The sequence below is a fragment of the Anopheles funestus genome, chromosome 3RL (genome assembly GCF_943734845.2).
Source record: "Anopheles funestus chromosome 3RL, idAnoFuneDA-416_04, whole genome shotgun sequence".
Lineage (NCBI taxonomy): Eukaryota > Metazoa > Arthropoda > Insecta > Diptera > Culicidae > Anopheles > Anopheles funestus.
Window position 1 is genome coordinate 74,765,534 of NC_064599.1, and position 19,123 is coordinate 74,784,656.

Genomic DNA, 19,123 nt, shown 5'->3' on the forward strand with positions numbered 1-19,123 from the left:
GACCCAAGTCGAAAGACTTCTCGGACGAACCTCAGCTGACGATTAGAACCCCAAACTTTAAAGTAAAGTCTTCTGTTTGCAGCATACCTTTTGCTAGAGGTTCAATATCAGTAGATTTAATATCTTAAGATAGCATATTTTTTTGTTCCTTATCTATTATTTACGTCCAAACAAAGCATGCTTCCGATGTGTTTTTTACGGAAAATGCCTCCAGATATGTCTCTGTTTGCAAAGGTGGAAATTAATACATGTTTCGGAGCAAGAAAAGAATTTCTGGAGAAATGCCCATTTTTTTCGTAAAACGAATCTTTGTGTTCAACCCGTTTTATGGTTAATGTGCAGAAATCGTGTTTTCATTGTTTTTTGCTATGATAGTGCTATCGATAACAATATGATTGTGGAATTAATAATGTTTAATCACTGTCGCTACTGCTGCTACTACTGCTGCTTTTACGATGGAACGCCTTGGACAGTGCGTAACCACCAAGGCCGACTGCGCCAGCTGCGGCACCGTACTTTAGTAATTTTTTGGTTTTCCCTTTCTGCAATAGAAACATAGAAACGATTCGTTTTTTTAGGTACAATTTCAGACAAAAAAACTACTATTAAAGTAATATTTTTTACATCCTGACAAACAAGAAGCTCACGGTTACAAAAAACGGGTAAAACAAGCGAAACATTTACAAAACGAACGTACAGGAAGGACTTTCGAAGCAACGGCCGCGGTCGTACCGGCCGCTAAAGCTGTCGTTGCAGCTAAGCCTGCCGGTGTTTTAAAACCTCCCGGCTGGTGACGGCCACCACTATTCCCACCGGCCATGTTGAAGGATGGTGGTGGCGCCGTTGGGTAACCTGGAGCCCCATATCCCGGATTCATTGGAGGCTGTGGTGTAGGCATCGTCACGAAACCAAGCTGTAAAGCAGTAGGACAACACATGAAACATCGCACTAACGGTAAGGATACATTGAAACAAGATGAATTTCATATCGGACCATTCGACTGTGGGCACCTGTCCAGTTGAAGCGTGAGGATGAGAATCATGAATGTAATGAGCTGTATTCCCCGCGGTTGGTCTTGTACGGCCTATAGCGTTCCGGTAAAAATCTTGCATTTGCTTTACACCATCACCAGCAAAAATCGTTTGCTTGAGAGAATTTTTTATCTTAACACGATGCCCTTTATCCAAAGCAGATGAGTCGATGTGCGTGGAGGGCTATGAATGATACAAATTCGAGATGAGAATACTCACTCTTTTCAGAGAGTTGAAGTCAGAGTGAAAGAGTGGTTATAAGGATTTGAATCTTTTACTCACTCTTTTGAAAGTCATAAAAATATTACTTTAAAATATTCCTTGACGGTTTTACTAACTCACTCTCTCTCTCTCTCTCTCTCTCTCTCTCTCTCTCTCTTTCTCTCTCTCTCTCTCTCTCTGCCGACTAATGACTCACTCGTCGGGGTTTTTACTCACTCATTCTCTCTCTGTCGACTAATGACTCACTCCTTGACGTTTTTACTCACTCACTCTCTCTCCTCTCGTCGACTAATGACTCATTCTTTTGGGGTTTCAACTCACACAATAAGAGTAAGTAAATGTTTTGATACTCTTTTTGGGTTTCTGAGTTGTTACTCCTTTTGGATTTAAATTGTTACTCTGTTAGTCAGTACACAGAGAGTGAGTGAGAGTCAGTCAGTCAGTCGGCACAGTGAGTGAATGAGTAAAAGCGCTCCTATGCACGATTAAACTCACTCACTCACTCTTACTCAGGGTGAACATCTCTAATACAAATGAGATGAGAATTTTTTTCTTTTTAGTGGTTGTGAACAAATTGCGTGTGTGAAGAAAGCAAATGAAAACACCATCAAGGGATGAAATGGACGAAATGGACGCTGAATAAAAAGATACATAAAAGCTGAAGGATTACGCTATAACTACTCGTATATAAAAAAGCCCTTCAAAGTTTACCCTCTTCAAAAGCAAGCGCTGCAGCGGAAGGCAAGTAAGGGGTTGGGGAGAGCGGTGTGTGGGTGTGATTGTGTAGCTGTTAAACAGTGATTACATTTGCTCAATTTTTGCCTGCAATTCTTCTTTGAACAGTACCGAGAAGGGGACGGCCGGCGGATGAGCTCCCGGTGGTGGATGATGCGGATAACCCGGTTGGGGCGGCGGCGGTGGCGGTGGGTACATACCGACACCTTGAAAGAATAGTATTAACCAAGGAGACAACACAGTATACGATTAGATTCGGTTCGGTTTTTTGGTAATCCGATCATCCCGTCGAAAACACACGACCCCTAGAACAGCTTCATAAAAAGCAGTCGTCTTGTTCTACCTGGATAGTGGCCACCGCCGCCACCGATCGGATGCGTCGGCAATGGTGTGTACGGTGGTGGTGGCGGTAAGCTCGACGGTGGAGCATTCGGCACAAAGCCAATCGGTGGTGCGTACGGTGTTGGATGTTGCACTGGGGAAGAAAACGAAACATCGATAGTCCGATCGCGAGATAAGATAGTGAACGTTTTTTAGTCATCGGTCACACTGTAAAGTGTTGAACATTTGCGACACTTACCAATCGGTGGTTGTGGATACGGATGCACCGGTACGGAGCCCGGTACGTCCGATTCGGAAACGATCGAATAAATAACACCACCGCCACTGATCGAAATGTAACGCGCGTTATGCACCGGCAATCGATGGGCAAACGTGCAGAAATGGACTCCATTGATGGCAAGTTTGTACAGCGACGATTCGGCCAATATTAACAGATCGAAACTTTCCCCGTACCGGATGGGACAACCACCATACCGTTCCTCAGGGCCAACCACCTTGTTCTGGATGGAATTGCGTACGATCGCATGCTCATTCGGTCGGATGCTAATGTGCAGCGGTACATCGTCTCGCGGGTTTACGGCAGCGCCCGCTTGAATGTGGATCTGGCAACTACGATTAGAAGGAACGATGAATGATTCATTGCTGTCATTGTGCAAAAAGTGTGTGATTTTTTTTTTTCGCTTCAACCCTACCGTTCTCCATGGCTGTTAATGATGCCCTTGATGCGTAGCATACGGCCCGGACTTAAACCACCCGGTATTAGCCCTAGAAAGGGAAGGGTCTAGAAAGGGGTGGAAAAAAAACTGACTCATCACTGCTGTGGCCCTTTGCGTGTGTGTGCGTGTGTGTGTATATCCACTGATACGTACGGGTGAAAAAATGGGAATTGTAGCCATCGGAACGCCTCTGGTACACAAATTCCTATCACAATTGTATTGATTTTATTCACTTCTTTAAAAAACCACAATTAACAACACAATTTGCCACAAAACTGAAGCGAAAATGTACGCGATTCCGTTCGCGAAAACCGTCAACCAGCGAATGGTGAAGTGTTGGAGTATGCTATTTTCCTTGTTTACTTTATAGCTTTGGCGCTTATCGGTTCGCAATCGACGTGTTTTCGATAAGTGAAGTCAAGTGCGATAGAGAGAAATCACCTTTCCACCATGCTACCATGCGGGTGAGTCAATATACACGCGCCTACATGTGTAAGTGATTTATTTCAAAAAATATTGCGCCATACTCTTGTAACGTCTACTAACGCTTACAGGGATGTGATAGCTAACACTTGGCTAACAACGTTACATTTCTTGTAAAGTTTTTTTTTTATTTTCCGTTTTAGGGATATCTAATAAATAAACTGTTGACCGGTAAAGTAAACGTGGGTTTAAAGTCGAACCGATAATTATTTTCTTAAAGTTGTTTAAAGCTTGTGTCCTTGTGACTATTTAAATTTGTGTACTATTTAAAGTACATTATCCTAGAATCGATTTGTTAAAAAAAACATGTTTTCAATTAACCCCAAACGGTTAACAGTAGTTTTGGTAGATAAAAACCCTATTTGAAATAGGTACACAAATAAATCAATTAATAAAACTCGTAACGCTCGATAACGCTGTCCGAATGAAGCTGACGAGCCCTGTAACTGTCATTCCCGGTTGTAAACAAAGAAAAAAAACCCTTCAAACCATGTGTTTCTGTTGCGCGTATGTGCATCACGAACACATTACGAAGCGAAACGTGTGGTGTGCGGAAAAAATTAAAAATAAATCATGAAATAATATACCAAAGCAAAAACAAAATCTTCCCTCAATCGAAACGCAAAACAACAAGGACACTTGGCTCTCTAGTGTGTCGTTCGACAGTATCCTGTGCATGCGATGAAAACGATGATCGCCTTCCTGCCGGTGAGATGAGCGTGTACCACGATGAGGTCGAAATCGAAGATTTCGAGTACGACGAGGAGGAGGAGATGTACTACTATCCCTGCCCGTGCGGTGACCGGTTCCAGATCAGCCGCGAAGCGTTGATAGCGGGTGAAGAGGTCGCAACCTGTCCGAGCTGCTCGCTAATAGTGAAAGTGATTTACGATCCGGAAGCGTTTGCCGCGGAACAGGATGAAGTGGAACAGGACAGCGGTAAAGTGGTCGAACAACCATTGGAGAAAAATTAAGCAAGTTTTGCGCCTTGTGGTGGAAGGTGATGAATCGTTGACAATGTTGGGATGAATAAATTAAGATAGCTTCTTATGCACAAAACTAATAGTACGCTGTACAGTTTTACACTCGAAGGAGCGAGCGAGTCGCAAAGAAAAGTTAATATTTTATTTGTCCTTCATCTAATGCTACAAAACACCATAGGTATATCAACAAATTACAAAGCTAATGTTAAAAGTACAATGACAAGTTAATTTAAAACTTAATAATCCAGAATCTTCTTGCGAGCACTCCTTGATGAACGTGTCGTTCGTTTACCGGTACCTAAGGTGAATGAAAGGAAGGAAAAATAACAGTTTAAGTAAGCTTAAAGAACCACCACCAACCAAGCTGTTAAAATACCTTGCTTATCCTCTTCAGCAGTGGAGTCATTATTATTGCTCGATTCCTCATCGAGGAGGGTAAAACTACGCGCCGATCGTCGATTGGACCGTCGCACCGCACTGCTATTGTGATGCGGAGTTCCCCGTGGTTTGCGTGCTTTCTTCTTCGGCTCATCGTCATCGGCATTATCCTCGCTGGATGTAAGCTGCAGTGAAGCAGACTCCAGCAGCGATTGTTGACGCCGTTTCTGTATCTCCATATCGAGCCGTGAAGGTGTCCGCGCGGCCAGATTGTCGATATGCTCAATTTCGAGCTGATCGTTAAATTTGATCTTCGGTTTCGGTGTATCGACGACCGATCGGGACGATTGTCGCCGCCGGTTTGGTGGTGTATCGAGTCCAGAGTCCAAGAAAAGCACACTTTTGGCGCGTCTGGTACGATATGCTTTCACCGACGGTTTCAATATCGATTTGACCAGATCCAATTTGCTCTGTGCAATCTGCCAATTTGAAAAAAAAAAATAATTACAATTATCCTTCTTTAATATACAAAGAAAAAACTACTTACATCAGAGAAAATGGTATGACGCTTGGAACGATCTGCTTTCGGTTCCTGATCCCAACAGACTGTGGTCGGTGTGCCACCGGTACACAGACTCGAACGCTTCTTCAAACTGCTGGTGCGCCGTGGAGACTCACCAAAGCGTACCGATCGTTTGACCGGTGTCGTCACAACTGTCACCGTTTCCTTTAGCACGTCGTCCAAAACCTCATGCGTGGTCTTTTGTTTTTGCCTCTCCTGTCTAGCCTTGCGTATCAGATCGGCAATAACGGAAGAGGAACCTTTTTTCGCATTCGCTGCTGCGGTTGGTTTTTTCTCACGCTTTCGTACTCCACCACCGCCCTGTAGCTTCTTTACTTTGGGCGCCGGTTCCGGGACTACCACCTCCTGCCAGTTGTTTTCTCTCAGCAAGCGTAGCTCCTCGAACCGTTTGTACAGATTGTCCAGATCCAGCGCTAGCATTACCCAAAAACCATCCAAATCGTCATTACGTACCTTGCGGTCGTTCCACTTATTTTCGTAGTGTCCAATCAGCTCGCGGAATTTCGATAGTTTCTTCTTGATCAGTATGTTGGTTTGCCCTTGTGCGGCCATAATTAATCCCCGGCAGTGATCGTTCAGCTCCTGCTCCGTCTCGAGGAACGGTGCATACTGGTCACACAGCGCTTGCAGGCGGTTCACCTCCCCGTCAACCTTGCCATAGTAGAATTGTGTCTTTTCCTGGACATCTTTCGGTGGTGTGGTATCTTCCGGTTCGTTGGGCGATAGTGCGGGATCACTGAGACATGCCGAGCTGCGACGTCGGGACGTTCCGCTGGTGGAAGTATTTTTTGCATTTCCAACTGATTCCCGCTGCTTTTCCTCAAGCGTTAAGTTGGACCGGCTTGGAACAATGACGCTCTCGATCGGTTCTTCTCTGAAAATTAATGATGCACGCTTCCGTACTGCTGACCCGTTCAGTTCATTATCCTTTGGCGAGCTGTTGCATTCGCTGTCGATAGATTGCTCCTTCCAAGGAACTACCGGCGGTTCAGATGGGACACCGTCATCTATTTGTACCGTTTGTTCCGACGATAGCTCAACGATAGTCATTGGTTCAATCGTGGGAACATCATTTTGTGGCACCATAGTCCCAACGCTTATGGTCAAAAGTTCATTCATTGTTGGCTTCCCGGTACCGAGAGGTTCCTGTACCGGGACGGCCGGGATATGATCCGTCGCTTTTTCAAACACTTCATCATTCTCGTCGTCTTCGTCGATTACAATCGTATCGCTCGTAATTTCATGTACGGGAGCTGGTACCCAATCGCTAACGGAACAATCACGCCGTAATGGAACAACTGTGCCATCGACAGTGTCGGGTGAATCGATCACAATTGTATTGCCATTCTCGTGTGCGGTTGCATCGTTAATCGACAAACAGGCCACGAGTTGCGGTTCCCAAAGAGAATCTTCTGGTTTCGCGATAGCGGGAACGCTGCTGGCAATGGTGGTGGTTGACGAATGTCGTACTCCAGTTACCTTTGCGGGTGATTTTTTCAATGGAGATGATTCTACCTCGATCGGACTTATACCATCGAACAGATCGTCCGCTGTATTGAGCTTTAGTGTTGCCTTTTGTTGTTTAATCTGTGCGGATGGTTCGAACGAAAACGTTAACGGTTTCCGCTGCTTTCGTACGGTCGACGTTACAATCTTGGTGGAGCTGTCAGTATCGGATGGTGACGGTGGTTTTAATCTAAATGTAAATTGTTGCTTCTTCTGTGACAACGGTCGTCCTCCGGGCTGGGTGGTCTGTGAACGAGGCTATAAAATGCTCTTTATACTTTTCTACGACGAATAAAAACGAATCGTAAACTACTTACCAAAGCATGTCGTAGGTTTGTCACCACAACGGGTTGCTGCGTTTGCTTCGATCGCTTGAGTGCCGGTTTCACTATTACCGGACGCTCAACCGACTTGATGTGTACAATTTTCTTCTCCGATAAAGGTTCACGAGGTGGTACATCTTCCGCCTTTCTACTGGGTACCTTTTCCACACGCCAACAGTCTACTCGTGGTTTTACATACTTCTTCTTCAGAAGAGGCGTTTTGCTGCCACCAACAGCGATCGCTTGCTCGAGCCTTTCGCCGAGTGGAACCACCTGTTTACGCGTACTGTTTGGCAATGGTGAAATTTGCCTCTGTTCAACTATATTTTTGCAACCGAACGGCATGAACGGTACTTTCTGTTTGGATCGCTGTTCCTGCTGCTTTCGTCGCTTCTGTTCATGAAACTGTTGCAAACGTAGCAACCGGATGCGGTAGCGCTCCTCTTCCGAGAGATTTTTGTTGTTGGTGGTCATATGCTGATATAGTTGCTGCTGTCTGAACATATCGTTACTCGATTCCGCCGGAGGTGCATCGTTCTCTTCATCCGATTCGCATTCCATATTGCGGAACGTTTGTCGCATTGCATGGCGGGATTTGGCACGCTGCATTTGGTTATGCCTGGTCACTTCCACCTTCACTTGCTCGCCCCGTTTCATAGAGGTGTTTTTGAAAAATTTTTTATACTCCATATTGAACTAACAATTAAAACGGGCCAAATTTAAACGGACGATGCTCAACGCACACAATCTGTTGACTACTGTTCGTGTTCGATTAACGGTCGCGTCCCTATTGGCGTTGTTGTTCCGGTTTGGTCGTTAACTATCCTACAGATTTAAACCAACTGTCATCAACTGTCAGCTGTTAATTAAATTTTCGTTATTTTCAAAGAATCCCGTTTTTGAACAGTACTATTGTTCTTCGAGTGCGTTCAAAATTAGCAAGCAAATTTAAATTTACATAAAAAATATTTATTTTTTATTAATTTAACTAAAATAAGTTGTGAAAATTAAACATAAAATAAGTAAAATCCATGATGTTGTTATCTGGCAACCATGCCATTATTTGACATTGACGGATGACATTTCGATACGGTTGGTGTGTAAACTTTGCTGCAGTGGAATGTGTAAATTTTTCCGTGGTATTTAGGTGTTTTCCTATTTTCCTTCGCAGAAAAAGTTTGCAACCCACTAGCGACTACTTCCGTTTTCGGTTTTCCATCGCGCGAAACGGCAACAGCGTTGGGTAGTGTGTAAATTCGTTCCTAAAACCATGGTTCTGACGCGTGTATTTCGTGCCGTCGGTCGTTCGACCTTGCTCGAGGCGGGTGCATCTAGCGTAGGCCAACACGGACAGCAGCTGGTTCGATTGCCGCTGCGTCGCAAGTATACTTATCGCAGCGGTGCACTGAAACCGATGCCCGAAATCACACCGTTCGGACTGTTCGGCATTATCTGCACGGTCATACCTGGCCTACTGATTGGGGCTACCATCAGCAAGAACATGGCCAACTTTCTTGAGGAGAACGATCTGTTTGTGCCGTCGGATGATGATGATGATGACGATTAAAAAAGCTGTCCGTGCAGCCGTGAAGGGCAGGATCGATATTTTTAGAACCGAACAATTCGTTACTGGTATGCCCGGTGTAAGTAGAAAAAAAATCATCGTAATGCGAATGGGACACAACGCTACTACCCATCTGTTCCCTGTTTTCATACCATTCCAGATAATTCTAGCACGTTTCAACCATTTTTGCCGTTACGATTCCCGCTTCCCATAGCGTAGAAGAGGAGACAGCCAAGACAAAGCCATGTTATAGAGAATGTTAAACGAAGCTACCCTTTTTGCTTGGAATTGTTCCCCCAAACTCGTAGTTAACTCTTCCAATCATCGTTAAGTATAAACATTTACGGAAATGGTTGAAATATAATTATTTCACCGAACGATTCCTCCACATGCACACCCACACACAGAAAACACACGCACCAGTGATATTTCGGGGGAGAAGCAAAAAAAAGCGAGTGAAAAACGCTTAAAACGTTTCCGCGCATCTATAATGTTCCGAACGTTCGTACTTTATTTGTTGTGCTTGCTTAGATTATTTTATACGATCCAGAGCAGTGTTTTTATTTTATTACAATTATCAGACAGTTCCGGTATTGTTCGATAGGCTTTGATTTGTACATAATTTGCATTTAAGTTGTTTTTAAAAAAAGTATGTAAATTTATGATTTGCTTTAGCTTCCTATCCTGGCAACAAAAACACCACCCGTAACACTCGTTAGGCGGGCCGAAACTAACGAATCTAATTGTTAGGCCGAATAAAAAAAAAGACGAATAAAATAGTTTAAAACAAAAGCTACTGTTTACATTTCACTTGCCACTATTTCGTTCAACAAACGGAAGACTTAAACGTCGCACTATTTCTCTATTCTTCCTTGCCTTTCTACTAGCCTATGCTGTCCAAAAGAATTAAGAGAATCTTGTCTAGAAGGAAAGGCTAATAACGTAAATAAGGATATAATTAAAGAAAATAAAATAGTAGCTGTACAACCACTAGCTGTGTTCTACAAGGAAAGCTCCAAAGCTGCCAGCGAATCTGTTTTGTGCAAGAATAAATTATTGTATTGTATAATTTAAAAAAAACGAACAAAACAAACATATATATGAAATAATATTCTTTAGCAAGTTTCCCTTGCATTATTGCAATCGATTTGTAGTATGATTATGACGCTTTTAAGCCAACGGTGTGTGTGTCACATAAACAAATACTTCATTTGCGCGATTTTGTTCCTTTCTTTTTACAATTTACACGTACCCGGATGATTACACACCAACAACAACCAACAGCTTCATTACTCCGGTGGCTTTTTGTGTGCGCTCCAGCCATGGAAGCACTTGGTGAATCGTTTCGATTCCTTATTTTTCAGCGTTAGGAACAGTTTCCGGGGCCGTTCGGGTTGTTTGATACGCATATGCTGTATGTAAACCTGCAAAACAGGAAGAAAACGAAATTTTACCCAAAAAAAAAATTTTGTTTTGCACACACACACACACACACACACACACACACATACCTGTGCCGACTTGTACGCTAGTTTGATTTCCACCTCGCTGCAGCGTGATCCCAACCAGAGGAACACCTGATCACCATTGTCCAGTATCATGATATCGTCGTCTGCCAGATCATCCTGACAAAAGTCGGAACATTTTTCCGCGACCGTAAAGTAACCTTTCTCGTTCGAGCAACGGAACAGCCGGGTAAAGGTCATGTACTCCGCATCCGTATCGTACGGTTTGCGTCCACCCAGCGCAACCCAGAAGAAGTTCTCTGGTTCTTCACCTTCGTGTAAAATCTGGATTGGGAAGGGGGAAAAAGAAAATTATATTTTCTTCCAAAAAAACACAAATTTTGTAGGAAATTTTGAGAAAGAACAGAAGTTTGGAAAGATTGATAAATTTCGTTTTCCCAAGACAAAACTGATTCTAAAGCTATTTTGATTTTTTTGTCATGCTAAAGGGAACAAAAATGTACTTAAAATTTCAAAGCTTTAATAAATTTGTTGATTTTTCAATATTTGCTGTCTATATATTCCCTTAGGGAGAGAGAACTGGAGCAATAGTTCGTACCTGTAAGCTAACCCACGGATTGTTAAACATATCTTCCGCAATTTCCTGTATCAGTCTCGATTCTTCGCCAGTTGTTTTCGATCCGATCCATACATAAACGATCCCCGACTCGGAATCATCGTCCGTTTCGAACGGAACGAAAAGAATATAGCTGTGCAAGAAGAAGAATATAATTCATATTAGTGTAAGAGAGTATAAAATCCCATTTTGCAAGCTGCTTACCAGAAGGCGGAATTCAGAACGGTCGCTTCCGGTTTGATCTGTATCAGGCGCGTACACAGCGCGCTACCATTCGAACGCAGATGGTAGAACTCGACCGGTAGCTTACCCTCGGGCGTACGAAGCCGTTCCTTGCGTCTACCGTTCTTGATCACAAACTTGCCCTTAAAGTGGGACATAAATTTCAAATTTTCCTGCTGCTGATGTATCCGCACCACTTCCAGCTCTTCGCCGAACATGGACTTAAACTTCTTCTGCAGCGTAAAGGTAAACGTAAGCCAACCCATATTGCCCGCTTCCCGGCCCTGCCAGAAGTACACGACGCACTGTATCTCCTCCGCCGGTGTAGCGACCGGATCGAGCTGCTTCATCTTCACCGGTGCCGATGTACCTTCCTGGGCACCGTTCGTCGCTGCCGCCGAATCAGCTTCATCTTCCTCACCGTCCGCCTCATCATCCTCGTCGACTGGCAAGCAATAGCGGCAAAGAAACACATAACATTCGCCCGTATAGAACACGCCCAGCTCTTCCTCCGGCAGGCGAACGAACTTTTTGCTCTCCAGCACAAACGGTTCCATTACGTCTAGATCGTAGTTCCAGTCTTCTGCAAGCTGGGCAGCTTCCATCGGTGTCATGGGCGGTTGGCGTGGCATAAACAACGCCGCCAGATCTGCCTTCGTTTGCTGCTGTTTTGCCCATTGCGTTAGATCCGCACCGGTACGGGCAACCGATTGTGCGGTGCGGGTAAAATCGACCGCAATTATTTCTTCCCAACCGGTAAACTTCGATTTAAACACCTGCGTTTCCGTGCCCTCCTGTACGCGCGTTATCATCGCATAATCCGGCCGATCGATCATGCTGAAAAGTTCCTGCGAAAGTTTGATGGCTGCCGCCCGTACGAGACGGGTGGATTTTTTACCAAACCACACGAACAAATCCAGATAGCAGTCGAGGATGTACACGTTCTTGCTGGCGAGTATTGTGTGCGTAAGCGTTTTGTTACTACCACCGCCGGGAAGTTCAACCTGTGGCAGCTCCAGATAGCCCATACCGAGCTGGATCTGGTAAAGGCGGGGCGGTACCGGAACGAACTCCGGATCGACATGCGATTGGTTCAGATGGTCCGCTTCCTCGTCCTGCGGTCCCTGTCCGTCAGCGAATCCAAGTGCACGCCAAAAGTCTAAACTTTCCTGCTTCTGGTACTCCTGATAGATTTCGGCCTTGTTCTTCCGCTCGTGTTTGTTAATCTTCTCCGCCGTAAAGCGAGCCTTCGATTTCAGCGTGTTCTTCGAGCGTGTTCCATACCACACGAAAATGTTCAGTCCCGTGTCGAGCAGAAACACATATCCCGGATCGAGCGAACGATAGCTTACCGGGACCGGTTCGAGATGAATGTTCGGACCGGCATCATGCACACGGTACAGCCGCACAATATAAACCGCATTTTCGATCGTGTAGAAACCGGTCGGTGTTCGGCCACCCTCAATGTACGTTACGTCCGTGTCGAACAGTGCCAAAAATTCGTCCGACTCGTCACCCTGCTCTTCGCGGATCGTGCGACACCGTGCCCCCAGGTAGTTGCGCAGATTGACCGCGTGTATCGCGGAACACGCCCGCTTATCGAGTGTCGCCTTCGTACCGATCCAGAAGTAAATTTCCCACGACAGTTGGCCACTATCGTCGTGGGACGTTTTCAGCACAATGTAGCAATCGCCCTCGTAAAACTTCCCGTGTGCCGCTTCCTCGATTTTGTTCGGCAAAAAATTCTCAATCTCCCACACCGTCAGTCCCGGGTACTGCCCATCTTCGTCTTCGAAAATTTCCGAATAATCCACCGGTGGCTTTTCGAGCGTTTCGTCCCAACGCTTGGGTTTTAAATTTTCCACCTTTTCTTCACCGAACCCGAGCCCGTTGTTTTTCTCCTTCGCAATGTCCTGCATGCCTTTCAGAATTTTAGCCGAATCTTGATTGTCGGAAGGATCGTTACGTGCACCACGCCTTAGCCGTAGTTTGCGTGCAATCGGATCCTTCCCACTGTTGGCCGCTCCCTGCACCTGGGCCGGAACGTTCGCACCCGCGAGCCGCAACTGCGTTTGGAGCGAAAAATCAATATTATAATACGCCAAACCATCGCCACGCTGAGCTTCGATCGGTTTCGGTGGCATCACCAGCTCGGGGTTGTTGCGCAGATCCAGCTGTTCCATATCGGTCAGCAGATGGATCGCTTCCGGCAGTGTGATAAGTTTGTTCGAGCTAAGGTTTAGCTTCTTGAGCGAGCCACACCCCCGGCAAAGGCCTTCCGGGACCATTTCCAGCTCATTGTTGGAGGCAGAAAATACTTCCAATGCGCTCAGTTTGCCAATGCTCGATGGGATGCCTTCGAAGTTGAGCAAATTGTCGTTCACGTACAAACGGCGCAACTCCTGCAGCTTGCACAAGGTGGCGGGAAGCGCTGTTAGCTTGTTGCGCGAAAGATTCAACGTTTCCAGCTTGGTCAGGTTCTCGATCGTTGGTGACAGCTCCTCCAGCACATTATCGTTCAGATTAAGGCGCTTGAGGTTGGCAAGATTGTACAGGGCACTCGGTACTTTGGACAGTGCGTTCTGGGACAGGTCCAGCTCTTGCAGGTTAGAAAGACTATCGAGCGACGCGGGGAAATTGTTGATCGTCCGCTGCGTGTTACGCATCTGCAGACATACTAAGCTCTGCAGGGAAGGAAGCTGCCGTAGCTGAAACAATTCGAGCGGGTTGTCGTTCAGTATGAGCGTTTGAAGGTTCGACAGGCGTCTCGTTTGGGGTGGTAACGTTTCTAGCTTGTTATTGGACAGGTCCAGAAACAGCAGATCGGTAAGATTGATGAATAGCGAAGGAGGAATGGATTCAATTCTGAAAGTAGAAGAATGTAATTCGTTAATGACTTTCTACGCTATGGAATCTTTCACTTGATGTCACTCACTGATTGTTGCTCAAGTTCAGTACGAGAAGTGCTTTGGCTTTCTCCAAACCCTCCGGTACCTCCTTGAGACGATTGTGCGATAGATCGAGCGTGGTCAACTCTTCCAGCTCAAACAAATCCGATGGAATTGCGTGACTTTTCAGTTTGTTGCGCCGAACGTTCAGTGACCGTAAGCAGCCGAGTTCGCTCAGCTGGCCGAACAACTTTTCCAGCTGATTGTTCTTCATCGAAAGATGTTCCAGCTTTACCAACTTGCCCATCTCGTCCGGTATCGTATCCATGCCGGTACGATCCAGCTTAAGCCACTGGACCCCGGACATGTGTTTAATGTTTTTCGGAAATTTTTCATCCTAAAAGAAAAGAGAAGGTTTAGCACATATTAAGCGTAGATCGCAACACAATCGAATTCCTTCGCGACACGAGAGGCTTGGCACAGGTCCGCGATAGGTATTTCATAAGCACGACAAACATGACAACCATTTAACCCTACGTACGATTATCTCTACTTATCGTAGTACGTACGGCTCTGTTGACACGGTACCTGTGTCTCTTTGCCTTACGCCGGGCAGGACGAAAATAGATTTCAATGGTATGTTGTATTACAGTAACCAGCAGTAAAGCGAAGTTCTCGTATGTAGAAGTATGTCACCCGTCGGCGGAAGTATTACGACTACCGACCAGTGCTAAACCATGCTGTATATGTTGGCGTTTTTTTGTAGTGTGAAATTAAAACATAAACTACATCACAATAATTAGGTAAAATAACTTTGTTGGAATACATAGCACAAGCAATAGCACCCGTCTACTTACGCTGAAGTCATTGTTCGTGAAATCTATTCCACGCACGAACGGCAAGACACCTGTAGTGCTCATGGTTTTTCCCTTTTTGTTTTAGGCCTCTGTTTTTCACGGTGCACTTGCAGCCAACGACCCACCCGTACGGTATTGCTGTGTATTTTTTTTTTGGTACGGGTTCGAGTTTATGGTATTTCGTTTTTGGAAGGGGAACCCCCTGTATTGGTCTTGCTGTTTAAGCGTATTTTGAGTGATCCTTTCTCAGCTTAGCGTACCGCAAAATAGTACATTTCTTTACGTTTGCTATCGTTTAGCTTCCAACAGTAGAGAGCCCGTAATTTCGATGAAAAATCCTGTAAAATAAATTCACTTTTTGCTTCACTTCACGAAAAACAGTGTTTAGTGTTTTTTTTTTATTTGGTTCGAAGAATGAATGACAGCTCGAAGGCGACAACCACTGGCTGACAGTGGTGCATGCGCCCAGCGCGCAATAATGACAGCTTTGATAGATTCGAAAGACAGGGTGGGAATCCGAAAACTTCAACCAGACCAGCGAAAACTTACAATGGAAACAAAAAGTGGCTAAAGTCTGAAACAAGACCCCCCCCCCCCCCACGGGAACTCATTTGAGTGACTTTTTTTTTCGCGCAGGGTGGTTCGCAATCGCTTGCGTGTTTTTTAATAATGTATATTCCGAGGCACATACACCTGAGGGCATGCCCGTCGAAGAAGAAAATGTAACAATTGGTGCCATCTATCGACCACAGGTCAAAGATTGGCGATCCGTTGGATACCGCCCGAGTTATAGCCAAAACTTGGTGCAAAAATGAGGAAAATTTTACATTTTCTCAAACAGGGTATGGAACTTGGTTCCTCGAATAACTCCTGCACAGACATCTTAGGGCATGACCGTCCAAGAAGAAAATGTAGCCATTGTTGCCATCTATCGACCACAGGTTAAAGATTGGCGATCCGTTGGATACCGTCCGAGTTATAGCCAAAACTTGGTGCAAAAATGAGCCTTAGTAAATTTTTATTTTTTTGATTTTTTTAATTTTCTTAAATTTTTTATTCTTTTTTTATTTAAAACATTATTTGAGTGAAAAGAAACTTATTTCAACCGATTGGCGTTAAAATAAATCAATTTAATTATTTTTGCAAAATTTCTCAAAAAAATGGCAAGGGGTAAGCCTTATGAAATTTTCGAGTGGAAAATTTTTTTGAATTTTTTTTCAGATTTTTTATTCTTTTTTTAATTTAAAGCATTATTTGAGTGAAAAGAAACATATTGCAACAAATTCCCATGAAAATATATCACATTTTTCAATTTTGCTAAATTGTTCAAAAACAGGGTAAGGAACTTGGTTCCTCGAATAACTTCTGGCACAGACATCTGACGGTATGGCCGTCCAAGAAGAAAATGTAGCCATTGGTGCCATCTATCGACCACAAGTTAAAGATTGGCGATCCGTTGGATACCGAACGAGTTATAGGCAAAAGTTGATGCAAAAATGAGGAAAATTTTACATTTTCTCAAACAGGGTATGGAACTTGGTTCCTCGAATAACTCCTGCACAGACATCTTAGGGCATGACCGTCCAAGAAGAAAATGTAGCCATTGTTGCCATCTATCGACCACAAGTTAAAGATTGGCGATCCGTTGGATACCGTCCGAGTTATAGCCAAAACTTGGTGCAAAAATGAGCCTTAGTAAATTTTTATTTTTTTGATTTTTTTAATTTTCTTAAATTTTTTATTCTTTTTTTATTTAAAACATTATTTGAGTGAAAAGAAACTTATTTCAACCGATTGGCGTTAAAATAAATCAATTTAATTATTTTTGCAAAATTTCTCAAAAAAATGGCAAGGGGTAAGCCTTATGAAATTTTCGAGTGGAAAATTTTTTTGAATTTTTTTTCAGATTTTTTATTCTTTTTTTAATTTAAAGCATTATTTGAGTGAAAAGAAACTTATTGCAACAAATTCGCATTAAAATATATCACATTTAAAAATTTTGCTGAATTGCAGAAAAATGAGGAAAATTTTACATTTTCTCAGACAGGGTAAGGAACTTGGTTCCTCGAATAACTTCTGACACAGACATCTTAGGGCATGACCGTCCAAGAAGAAAATGTAGCCATTGTTGCCATCTATCGACCACAGGTTAAAGATTGGCGATCTGTTGGATACCGACCGAGTTATAGACAAAACTTTGTGCAAAAATGAAGAAAATTTTACATTTTCTCAAACAGGGTAAGGAACATGGTTTCTCGAATAACTTCTGGCACATACATCTGAGGGCATGGCCGTCCAAGAACAAAATGTAGCTATTGGTGCCATCTATCGACCACAGGTTAAAGATTGGCGATACGTTGGATACCGACCGAGATATAGGCAAAATTTGGTGCAAAAATGACCCTTAGTAAATTTTCATTTTTTTGAATTTTTTGATTTTTTCATTATTTTTCACTCTTTTTTTTATTTCAATCATTATTTGAGTGAAAAGAAACTCATTGCAACCAATTGGGATTAAAATAAAACAATTTTATTTTTTTTGCAAAATTTCTCAAAAAAAACGTAAGGGGTAAGCCTTATAAAATTTTCGAGTTGAAATTTTTTTGAATTTTTTTTTTCGATTTTTTATTCTTTTTTTTAGTTTAAAGCATTATTTGATTGAAAAGAAACATATTGCAACAAATTCCCATGAAAATATATCACATTTTTCAATTTTGCTAAATTGTTCAAAAACAGGGTAAGGAACTTGGTTCCTCGAATAGCTTCTGGCACAGACATCTGACGGTATGGCCGTCCAAGAAGAAAATGTAGCCATTGGTGCCATCTATCGACCACAAGTTAAAGATTGGCGATCCGTTGGATACCGAACGAGTTATAGGCAAAAGTTGGTGCAAAAATGAGAAAAATTTTACATTTTATCAAACAGGGTAAGGAACTTGGTTCCTCGAATAACTTCTGGCACAGACATCTGAGGGCATGGCCGTCCAAGAAGAAAATGTAGCCATTGATGCCATCTATCGACCACAGGTTAAAGATTGGCGATCCGTTGGATACCGACCGAGTTATAGGCAAAATTTGGTGCAAAAATGACCCTTAGTAAATTTTCATTTTTTTTAATTTTTTGATTTTTTCATTATTTTTCACTCTTTTTTTTATTTCAATTATTATTTGAGTGAAAAGAAACTCATTGCAACCAATTGGGATTAAAATAAAACAATTTTATTTTTTTTGCAAAATTTCTCCAAAAAAACGTAAGGGGTAAGCCTTATGAAATTTTCGAGTTGAAATTTTTTTGAAATTTTTTTTTTCGATTTTTTATTCTTTTTTTAGTTTAAAGCATTATTTGATTGAAAAGAAACATATTGCAACAAATTCCCATGAAAATATATCACATTTTTCAATTTTGCTAAATTGTTCAAAAACAGGGTAAGGAACTTGGTTCCTCGAATAGCATCTGGCACAGACATCTGAGGGCATGGCCGTCCAAGAAGAAAATGTAGCCATTGGTGCCATCTATCGACCACAAGTTAAAGATTGGCGATCCGTTGGATACCGACCGAGTTATAGGCAAAAGTTGGTGCAAAAATGAGAAAAATTTTACATTTTCTCAAACAGGGTAAGGAACTTGGTTCCTCGAATAACTTCTGGCACAGACATCTGAGGGCATGGCCGTCCAAGAAGAAAATGTAGCCATTGATGCCATCTATCGACCACAGGTTAAAGATTGGCGATCCGTTGGACACCGACCGAGTTATAGGCAAAATTTGGTGCAAAAATGACCCTTAGTAAATTTTCAATTTTTTGATTTTTTTGATTTTTTCATTATTTTTCACTCTTTTTTTTATTTCAATCATTATTTGAGTGAAAAGAAACTCATTGCAACCAATTGGGATTAAAATAAAACAATTTTATTTTTTTTGCAAAATTTCTCAAAAAAAACGTAAGGGGTAAGCCTTATGAAATTTTCGAGTGGAAAATTTTTTTGAATTTTTTTTCAGATTTTTTATTCTTTTTTTAATTTAAAGCATTATTTTAGTGAAAAGAAACTTATTGCAACAAATTCGCATTAAAATATATCACATTTAAAAATTTTGCTGAATTGCAGAAAAATGAGGAACATTTTACATTTTCTCAAACAGTGTAAGGAACTTGGTTCCTCGAATAACTTCTGGCACATACATCTGAGGGCATGGCCGTCCAAGAAGAAA

The 19,123-nt window shown here is 42.9% G+C and overlaps 5 protein-coding genes across 7 annotated transcripts; 2 read left to right on the plus strand and 3 right to left on the minus strand.

Annotated features, from left to right (window-relative positions):
* Positions 1 to 208: 208 nt before the first annotated feature.
* LOC125767062 (galectin-9-like) lies at positions 209 to 3,447 on the minus strand. 2 transcript variants are annotated; one of them, XM_049433309.1, is made up of 7 exons: positions 3,200 to 3,447; positions 3,023 to 3,111; positions 2,569 to 2,939; positions 2,332 to 2,463; positions 2,100 to 2,194; positions 698 to 913; positions 209 to 542 (listed from the first exon to the last, which is right to left on the minus strand). In XM_049433309.1, exons 1-7 carry the CDS (start codon positions 3,224 to 3,226, stop codon positions 414 to 416), a joined length of 1,059 nt encoding a protein of 352 aa, XP_049289266.1. In that variant the 5' UTR covers positions 3,227 to 3,447; the 3' UTR covers positions 209 to 413. The 2 variants fall into 2 exon arrangements, with proteins under 2 accessions (XP_049289266.1, XP_049289267.1); XM_049433310.1 differs by lacking the exon at positions 698 to 913 and having other exon boundaries at positions 220 to 542; positions 3,200 to 3,397.
* A 531-nt stretch (positions 3,448 to 3,978) lies between these two features.
* LOC125767099 (DPH3 homolog) lies at positions 3,979 to 4,762 on the plus strand. Its single transcript, XM_049433361.1, has one exon. The coding sequence runs from the start codon at positions 4,039 to 4,041 to the stop codon at positions 4,501 to 4,503; it is 465 nt and encodes a 154-aa protein (XP_049289318.1). The 5' UTR covers positions 3,979 to 4,038; the 3' UTR covers positions 4,504 to 4,762.
* LOC125766967 (uncharacterized) lies at positions 4,616 to 8,134 on the minus strand. Of its 2 annotated transcripts, none has more exons than XM_049433114.1 (4): positions 7,297 to 8,134; positions 5,438 to 7,225; positions 4,889 to 5,369; positions 4,616 to 4,810 (listed from the first exon to the last, which is right to left on the minus strand). In XM_049433114.1, exons 1-4 carry the CDS (start codon positions 7,990 to 7,992, stop codon positions 4,749 to 4,751), a joined length of 3,027 nt encoding a protein of 1,008 aa, XP_049289071.1. In that variant the 5' UTR covers positions 7,993 to 8,134; the 3' UTR covers positions 4,616 to 4,748. The 2 variants fall into 2 exon arrangements, with proteins under 2 accessions (XP_049289071.1, XP_049289070.1); XM_049433113.1 differs by having other exon boundaries at positions 5,438 to 7,237; positions 7,297 to 8,133.
* A 239-nt stretch (positions 8,135 to 8,373) lies between these two features.
* On the plus strand, positions 8,374 to 9,658 carry LOC125767111 (essential MCU regulator, mitochondrial). The gene is made up of 2 exons (XM_049433378.1): positions 8,374 to 8,945; positions 9,027 to 9,658. The coding sequence occupies exon 1, from the start codon at positions 8,573 to 8,575 to the stop codon at positions 8,867 to 8,869; it is 297 nt and encodes a 98-aa protein (XP_049289335.1). The 5' UTR covers positions 8,374 to 8,572; the 3' UTR covers positions 8,870 to 8,945; positions 9,027 to 9,658.
* On the minus strand, positions 9,353 to 15,377 carry LOC125766959 (protein flightless-1). The gene is made up of 6 exons (XM_049433095.1): positions 14,916 to 15,377; positions 14,106 to 14,455; positions 11,153 to 14,035; positions 10,931 to 11,081; positions 10,378 to 10,656; positions 9,353 to 10,290 (listed from the first exon to the last, which is right to left on the minus strand). The coding sequence occupies exons 1-6, from the start codon at positions 14,976 to 14,978 to the stop codon at positions 10,156 to 10,158; spliced, it is 3,861 nt and encodes a 1,286-aa protein (XP_049289052.1). The 5' UTR covers positions 14,979 to 15,377; the 3' UTR covers positions 9,353 to 10,155.
* Between the last annotated feature and the right edge of the window lie 3,746 nt (positions 15,378 to 19,123).

Coding starts and splice junctions, on each gene's coding strand:
- LOC125766967 (XM_049433113.1), bottom strand. CDS start 7,992: ATGGAGTATAAAAAATTTTTCAAAAACACCTCTATGAAACGGGGCGAG. Junction 7,238..7,296: donor CAAACCTACGACATGCTTTG/GTAAGTAGTTTA, acceptor AGCATTTTATAG/CCTCGTTCACAGACCACCCA. Junction 4,811..4,888: donor TGCTGAAGAGGATAAGCAAG/GTATTTTAACAG, acceptor CATTCACCTTAG/GTACCGGTAAACGAACGACA.
- LOC125767062 (XM_049433309.1), bottom strand. CDS start 3,226: ATGGCTACAATTCCCATTTTTTCACCC. Junction 914..2,099: donor CGCCGGCCGTCCCCTTCTCG/GTACTGTTCAAA, acceptor ACTGCTTTACAG/CTTGGTTTCGTGACGATGCC. Junction 543..697: donor TTGCTTCGAAAGTCCTTCCT/GTACGTTCGTTT, acceptor TTTCTATTGCAG/AAAGGGAAAACCAAAAAATT.
- LOC125766959 (XM_049433095.1), bottom strand. CDS start 14,978: ATGAGCACTACAGGTGTCTTGCCGTTCGTGCGTGGAATAGATTTCACG. Junction 14,036..14,105: donor CTGAACTTGAGCAACAATCA/GTGAGTGACATC, acceptor TTCTACTTTCAG/AATTGAATCCATTCCTCCTT. Junction 11,082..11,152: donor GTTCTGAATTCCGCCTTCTG/GTAAGCAGCTTG, acceptor CTTCTTGCACAG/CTATATTCTTTTCGTTCCGT.
- LOC125767111 (XM_049433378.1), top strand. CDS start 8,573: ATGGTTCTGACGCGTGTATTTCGTGCCGTCGGTCGTTCGACCTTGCTC.
- LOC125767099 (XM_049433361.1), top strand. CDS start 4,039: ATGTGCATCACGAACACATTACGAAGCGAAACGTGTGGTGTGCGGAAA.